Source organism: Patagioenas fasciata, chromosome 12 (assembly GCF_037038585.1).
Source record: "Patagioenas fasciata isolate bPatFas1 chromosome 12, bPatFas1.hap1, whole genome shotgun sequence".
Lineage (NCBI taxonomy): Eukaryota > Metazoa > Chordata > Aves > Columbiformes > Columbidae > Patagioenas > Patagioenas fasciata.
In genome coordinates this window covers 19,737,156-19,745,460 of record NC_092531.1, presented here as the reverse complement: position 1 = coordinate 19,745,460, position 8,305 = coordinate 19,737,156, and the positions used below count along the sequence as shown (strand labels likewise).

Here is an 8,305-nt window from a genome sequence, read left to right as displayed (position 1 = left end):
CTGCAATAACCAACCAGATGCTTCAGATTATTAGTATTAGCGTCAAATTTTTCTAGCAGCCATTTTCCTTGTGGCAGACAAACAGTAAATCTGCTTCCTCAGCCTGGACAAACTCTTCTAATGGGATGTCTGAGATGTGATCAAGACACATGACGGCACTTGCATATATTAAATATATTCAAGAGCTTTAAAGCACTGATGTGAATATTGGTAACTGTGGTAGCACATGCAGAAATTTACTTGGGTCTTCAGATACACATTTGGTGAGTTATATGAGTTTGCAGAGCTTTGCTGCCTTTAGCACCCAACATAGAGCAGACAAAAGCTGACTGGAAAGACCAGCATGGCCCCCCAATTTTTCTTTTTTCAAGGAATTCTAAGACTTCCCCTGCCATAATTCTATATGCTCAAGTGTTTTAAGAGACTCTGTTTTCAGCTATTGAAAAGCCTGTTGGATTGTCCATCCTGTTTATAACGCACCATAGCGTCCATCTGGAGCAAAGCATCTGTCTAGCCATGCTAATTGAATTAGTCTGCGAATCTATCCATCAAGGCATAGAGACCTCGCTAGCTTTATAAGTTCAGAATTTTTATAGCACAAGTCCCTATATAAACACGAAGGAGACGAGCACTTTTGTAGTCTAAAGAGATTTCCAGAAAATGAGCTTTTTCTAGTTTCTTTTGGCAGAAGAACCAGTTTTTCCTGAATGGAAACCAAACACCTTGCAAACTGTCAGAACCCTGTAAGGACAAGCCAGTTTTTCATGACCTGATGCAAAAACATCCAGCATTTGAGGCCTCAGGTAGCTTCTAACGTGCATCTTGTGAGGTGAACAATGTCTGAAAGACTGATACGTATCTCATTAAAACTCAGCTACAAGCACCAGTCTGTTCTCCCCACTAATTGTTTGATAATGCTGCCTCAGGCCATCTATGTTGGAGATGGTGTCCCTGGGGTAGATGGGACTATGGACACCTGTTGATAAGGCGCAGACCTGCTGGAAAAGCTGTGACAAGCCAAAGTTCAGGATGGGAAGGAGCTGCTGGCAGCTCATGGGCAAAGGGCAAGAGCTGAGCGTGCCAGTAATGGTCTGAAGTTCTGCTGGGGCAATGGGCACCAGCTGGGCTTGGTAAGGGCTCATCAACCTAGGCAGAGACTCTGCTCAAGATTAATTTTCAGTATCAATTTATTAAAGGTACTCATAGGAAAGAAGGCCAAAATAAAAACCCCCAAAATATGAAAATATTCTGGGAATAGAAACTCAGAAAGGGCGCTGGGAAAAAGAAGGGCTCATTTAAAATGTCTGGGCTTCCTGGTATGACTGGTGGTGACTGGCTTACACCTCGAAAAATTAGGATGTTCTTAAGTTCCATTTTCAAAACCATCTTCCTATGTATTCAGGAGGTTTGAAGCCTCAAACACCTTTGAAAAATGAAATTTACGATCCAAATCATGCAATTATTTTTGAAAAATGTAGTCTCTGTTTCTACAAAAAACTGTTCCTCTCAAAGGCCACAGACAACCCAGTATTAAGTGGATCAAGTACCTAAACTTCCACTTCACTGGAAGTTTAATAACATAGGAAGTCAGGCAGCAGCCCCAAGTGTGGACCCAGAAATGAACTGGAAAAGTGCACTTGAAGAGCAACACAGATCAGGTTTGCTATTACACCAACAAGGAATGTGATCTGTAATAGTAGAAGTGATGATTAGTGGTTTTTAAAAGAAGATATCTCCTGAAATTAGAACTCGAGGTGGGGGTGACAACAAAAGGCACCATCAGAAAGACGTGTGGCTGGGGACATGGAGCAGGGGGCCGAGAGCTAAAGCTCACCCACCTGGCAGCGGCAACGCACGACACCTCTTGCCGTTTGATTTTTCTGAACGTGCAATTCTTACATTTGCCCTTTAAAAGGGAGCACTTGCAGCAGTACGAAATTAGGGCACCCAAGCGGGGGGACGCCAGGAATTAGATAGGAGCCAGGCTAATTTGGGGACATCACCCTGCGTGAGAAACTTCCAGCCCCGTGCGGGAGCGCTCTCCGCTCCGAACTGCGTCCCACGGGGGGGCAGTTGCGGTGGGTGTTGCAGCGGCCGCCCCCTCCCGCGGCGCTAAGAACCGGCGGGCCGCCCCGCGCACCCTGGGACGGGACCGCCCCGCCCGCCGCGGAGCCTCCGCCGGCGCCAGCCCCGCGCTTTCCCCCGCCTCTCGCCGGTGGGGGCGCGGATCCGGCCTGCGCGGAGCTGGCGGAGAGAGGGAGCGCGGCGGGGCGAGGGGAGGAGAGACGAGAGGAGGCGGCGGCGAGCTGGCCATGGCAGCAGCCCGCGGGCGGAGAGGCAGCCGCCGTGGGCTGCCGCTGTGATTGGCACCCCGAGGAGGAGGAAGGCGCGGAGCAGCCGCGGGGCCCGCCATCCCGCGGCGGCGGTGCCCGGGAGGATGCCGGGGAAGCGGGGCTCGGCGAGCGGCGGCGGCGGCGAGCTCCCGGGGGCCGGTGCGCCGCGGCAGCGGAGGCGGCGGAGGAAGGTGTCCTGCTTCTCCAGCATCCAGCTCTTCCTGGTGTCCGAGTGCGCCCTGATGCTGGCCCAGGGCACGGTGGGAGCCTACCTGGTGAGTGGGGGACCGGTCCGCAGCCCCCCGGCGTTACCTGCCGAGCCGGCGCGGCGGGGCTCGGCCGGCGGCCGCTGCCGGGCGGGGGGCGCGGAGCGGGGGATGCGCTGGCACAAGTGGAAGTTTCCCCGTGGCCGGGGCAGCTCGGTGGGCAGCCCCCGCACCCTCCCCGGGTGGGTTTGACACCAGCCCGGTGTTTCAGGGCTTAAATGACTCAGCAGTGCGGAGGGGTTTCCCTTCGGCCGTCCCTCTGGCGTGTGCGGCGGTAACTTGGGCAGCCGGTCCCCCGGACTCCCGAACCGCCGCTGCCCGGCTGTGCATGCGGGCTGGCGTGTCACTGCTGCTGGATGCCGAGCTGGACGGTAACTCGGATCAAGTACCAGCCTTTCCAGTTTATACCGAATAAACAACAAGAAAATCTGATGGGGCATTTACTTCACGCCTCCTGCGTTTACTAATTTTTTTCGTCCTCTTGAAGTGATGCAGCGGTGTTAAGTACAGCAGCCCCGTAAGCCTTGGTGTTAGGTAGAGAACAGTCAAAATAAGACTTTGCACTGAATCTGCATAGTGAGATCTGGTGTCAGAGGCAGAACTGTAGTAGAAGAGTTGGAAGGATGTCCATACGGCAGTTCTGGTGCCTTTGAGTACACACCAAGAGAGAGGCAGCCTGTGAAAATCAAGTCCTCTTCCAGCAGATGTAAGTGTATAGTTGATTTAAATTTCTCAAAATAGCATGCTGGATTTGAGAATTATAGTTTCCATGGAAAAGAAATGTATTCATAATCTCTGAGGCTTTTTGAGGCCATACACGTAATATGTTATACAGTAATACATGTGGTACTTTTATTGAGTATTTAACACTGCTCCTCATGCTTAAACTGCTTATGCAAATTTGTTCTGAACGTGATCTATAATTTTTCAAGGTACGTGGCTAAACTAACCGTGGTTAATATTCCCTGCTAATATGAAATGGAAATTAACAGTCAACTCCAGATAATAAAACACATAAGTTTAGTTTGGAACGTATGTTAATTGCAAAGGAAACTACATCACATCTGTTGAGAGAAAATCAGGAATTCTATACCCTATGTGAATGTAGGTGGATATCACTTAATTTGTAGAAGCCAGACAGGCACATGCCTCTTTTATGTGAGTAACACCTTAGTAAGTAAATATGTTGCTTCTAATGAGCTACTTGCAAAATGAGCTGTCAGCATGAATGAATGTGGGATAATCTTCATCAAAGTAACGGCCAAGGAAGAGCCCACTGAGGTGATGTCACCCAGTGGGCACCAGTATGCTGGAAATGCATAGATCTGCTAGAGGACTCTGTACTGGCACGGTTTGCTACAGCATCTGCGCGCTGGACAGCAGTAATAGTCCCTCACATGGCATTTTCCTCTAACTCTTTCGCATCAGTCTCTCCTTGCCAATTTAGCTTTTTTTCCTGTTTTCCCCAATTCTTGCGGCATCCTCCGGACTGCGCCTGCCCTCCCTCATGCACCCCAGCCCCACCGGCTGGAAATCCCTGCTGCCATCACAATTCCCGGAGTCCTGCCTCCCTCTCCTGAGGGATTAACTTGACTGAGGTGCTGCTGTCTTTGTCCTCTCTCATTCTCCAGGACTGTATCCTGACATCGTGTCCCCATGACCAGCCAGATCCACAAACAGTAACAGACAACTGGCCAGTGCGGGGGGAGAAAAAAAGGAAACTAAACTCAAAACAATCCCTAGCATGCATAAGCAGTGGCCCAGCTGCACTGGGCAAGTGTTCCTCCGTTCGCTGTATAATTTATCTTCCATCATTGCAAATACCACGCAGCTCTTCATACAATGAACAGATGCAAATGTGGAATTATCTTTGGAGGGTAAATCTGTGCTTAAAGTGAATCTGAACGAGCACTGCACTTACAGGTGTCGTGGGGGAGTGAGAGCAGGAGCAGGAAAGATGCTCAGTGGGAAGTGTGGAGGACCTGATCATCTCTGCAGACCAAGTGTCCTGTGGGGCCAGGTGTGGTTCTCAGGTGCTGTCTTGGGGTGAAATCAGTGGAGACACTGCAGAGTTGCCCAGGTGTAACTGCAGGTGGATATTCATTTACTCAGGCTCCTGGGACGAGCAGGGGCTGTTGGGCTCAGCAGTGCAGTGCCAGGCTACTCCCCAAGGGACAAATTAGCGGGTGTGACAAAGCGGAGAGCAAACAGAAAGACAAATAGGGAGATGCTGCACAGGACAGACACAGCGTGTAGTTCTGGGCAGTTGAATAAACTGCTAATTTTAGCCTTTCAGTGGTGAGCTGCGTACTGTGATCATGCTTCTGCTTTGCTTGGCCACATGTGCGACTTTCCCTGGTTATTTGTAACTCAGGAAGAGACATTTGCCTTATACGGTGACAAGTTGGTTTCCTCAGTTTTGATCTGTCTTGTGCTGCACAGAGAGACTTGGAGGGTAAAAATTCAGCTTATTAAGAAAACAAGGCAAGGGCTTGGCTGCTTAGGAGTGGTTGAACAGTTCCATTTTGATTGGCCTTGGCTTTCATGTCAGTACATTTAAAAGTGACTATTGCTACTCCTTTTTAGATATGTAAAAACGACTTTCTTCCATGTTCTCTGCACAATAAACTAGTGGCACCCACTTGAATGTACGTACAAAGTAGACATTAATTCATTATGTGGTTTTGAAGCACAGATCATTCACGTTTATTTGTTCATAAAACATTGTGCTTGCCAAGAGGACTTTATAAATAATAAATGCTGATAAAATCTATAAAGTCCAATTCTTTTCCCACAGAGCTCAGCAGTGAAAATACCCCAGGATTCCAACAGTGAAGGTCTATGGTTAATTAGTCCCGTGTCTCTGAGGTTCTTCATGTGAAGTTTTAGGGAGTATTTGATCAATGTTCCAAAATATTTGTCAATTTTGTTTGCAAAACACACATGTTCCAAAATGACTTGGTGCCATATCCTGCATAGTTTATGCAAATGCAAGCCTGTGCTGCTGCCTTCATTTCTGGGGCTGCTGAATACACCCTATTATTTGCATATTCCTGTAAGGTTTTGCGTATGCATTTATTTGGCTTCATCTAATTATTCCTGCGTGCTTTTGGAAACTCAAATTTCCCAGCAACTGCAGTGGCAGCGGGGAAAATGCTGCTTGTAGTCTGCAGGCGTTGCTGCTGCAGAAGTTACTCGGGGTTTTCGCAGCAACTTTTAAAAGCCCGGATGATTTCCACCCCCGGTTGCTCTCCTGCAGCGTGGGTCCGTGGATTAAAGAGCCGAGCGCTGCTGGTGCAGATGGCACCGGGAGGGAAGAAAGGCTGGAACCTGTGTTTTCCAGCCGGAGCCTTGTGCCTCTCAGGCGAATGCAGCAGAGTGATCGGTCATGCCGGCCGTGCAGCGATGAGGATTTCGATAAGGCTGATTCACATACCTTGGCAACACTTCCGTCCCTGTGTCCCCCCCCCTCCCAAATTCCTACATGCATTATATTTTGAAATATTTTAACTGGTAATAACGTTCCAAGTGCTCCTGATGGTTTATCGCTGAGGCTTTTCATCACCCTGCCAGTCAAATCTTTTGCCTCGCCAGTGGTGAAATCATTGCTTTAGCAGAAGGCGAGGAGCTCTGGGTTTGACAGCCATAGTTTGTGGAGCAGGAGCGCAATTTAATTATTTTCTCTCCCTAGCCTTTAGCCTCAGCTCTTTCCGCTTCAAACTGACCTAGTTGCGAGCATCCAACATCTGCCAAAGTCACGGGCTTCTTTAGATAAAGGGCATGCATATGGGAAGCACGTTGAGAAACAGTTATTTGGTGTGCTCGGGATAGCTGTTTTAACAGAGCTTTACCAAGATGTCTCTGTTTGCTGCGGCTTTGAATGCAGCTATTGATGTGTTTTATCCAGTGACAGAGGATGACTGGCTCGAGCATGAGATGGAAAGGAAAATAATTGGTCCCTCTCCAGGAAGGTGCATTGGTGTTTGCATGGGAATGAATGCCAAATTGCTTCTTGTTTTGCTGAATGAAAACTTTTGAGCCAGGCTTAACTTCCCAGCTAGAGCTTTGCCCACACAGCAGTGTTTGACTGCAGCTTGCAAAAGCTCTCTTAACTCATCTGCAGTAAAAATAGTCCTGTGTAAATCCAGGTGAGATTGTATGTGCGTGTATGGTCTCTGAGCCAGGCTCCTTCTGTTCAGTTTTTATTGCTGTTTGGGATATTAATGAAAACTGTAACATTCAATTTTCAGGAAAAAATAAGTATCAGAGATAAATACAAAAGTTAATCATCAAAGGGTTTCTGCTGGAACAAACACAAATAGGGGTTTTGTTAGATGGACACCAGGGAACTGAGAGATTAAGAGCAGAATTTGGCTTGTGTTTTTTTAAGTTGCTTTTGTGTGCGACTCTTTCCCCTCCTATGTTAAATGAGGCAAATACAATACTGTTTTCCTGTTACAGAAAGCAGTTGTCTCCTCTTGTAGAGACTTGGTCAAACCCTTCTTGAAGTCAGTGGAGATGTCTTCATGGAAGATGTCAATAAAGACAATTTTAATGTAGAAGTACTGCAAAGCTTCAAAGCCTTCAGTTGTGCTTGGTGCTGTACAATAGAATTTGTTATTGAGTGTTTGCAATCTGAGGAGACTGGGTGGGAGAAATGTCACAGGTGGGGAAACTGAGGCAGGGATTAAGAGCTTGATTCTGTTGCTGAAGCTATTGATGAAGCCTTTTGCTTGATTAACAGCAATAAACCCCAGATGGCTCAGGTGTGGGCAGAGGAAGAGCCTGGCAGAGCAAGGAATTCCGTTTTCAGATGCTTCAGTCTAATGACTTAGCTGCAAGAACAGTATTTCCCATTGAATTTATTATTGTTTTTATTATTTATTTTCCTAGAATAAGAATCAGCTTTAAAATACCGCGGTCCCTTTTTTTTTTTCCTTTCCATCCTCAGCAGTGCTGAGTAATAAATTAGCTGTAATGCTCATAATTTATTTGTCACTGGGGTATTTAAGGGGAAAAAAAAAAAGCATGGAGTGAAAATAAATGTTTTAGTGGGGATGAAGATTGCCAAGCATTGGCTGGTTATTGCTTACAGTTCATTTTCCCTTAATATATCTTTGCTAGCAATGTTATTTCTGGAAAGTTGTTTCTAGTATGCCTTTCCCATTAGAGAATATTGTCTGTTTTGCAGCTGAGTTGTGTGGAAAGTTATTCTAAACTAGATCTTTTGACTGCATTCATATTTGTTCTCTGAGAAGCCTTTTGATGGTTTTTCTGGGTCTCTAACTGCAGGGTGGAGGAGAAACAAGATCCAGCTCCGGGTTTTGATGCCTTCAGCCTCCTGTGGGGCTTGGGTCAGGGGTGTGCCATTGACTCATTAGCGTAGAAACTTCATATAAATTAGTAGAAACAAATTGTGATCCAGATATAAGTTGGTTTTATTTTGAAAACCGGGAAGACTTGTGAGTAACTGGCATTTATGCCTTGGTTTAAAGTTTTCTTTTGTCTAATACTAACAGATGAAAAGGTGTAGGGATAATGACATGTTTATCTCTTACATGTTACATTATGTGCAGTTTGCAAAGAAAACTGAAACTTACGATCTGATGCCTTCTTGTTTAAATGCATTTAAAGGCAAAATGCACTTGATGTATAGAGTGTGGACTAATCGATTTTAGTGTTCAATTTTTTGATTATTTTCAGTGG

The 8,305-nt window shown here is 46.7% G+C and overlaps 1 protein-coding gene across 1 annotated transcript in view; it reads left to right on the top strand.

Annotated features, from left to right (window-relative positions):
* Nucleotides 1–2,161: 2,161 nt before the first annotated feature.
* SLCO3A1 (solute carrier organic anion transporter family member 3A1) overlaps nucleotides 2,162–8,305 on the top strand; it is a 139,598-nt gene continuing 133,454 nt past the window's right edge. The window contains exon 1 of the mRNA XM_065847879.2: nucleotides 2,162–2,608. Coding sequence (XP_065703951.1) covers nucleotides 2,438–2,608 — 171 coding nt within the window. The 5' untranslated portion in view covers nucleotides 2,162–2,437. The remainder of the gene's footprint in view (nucleotides 2,609–8,305) is intronic.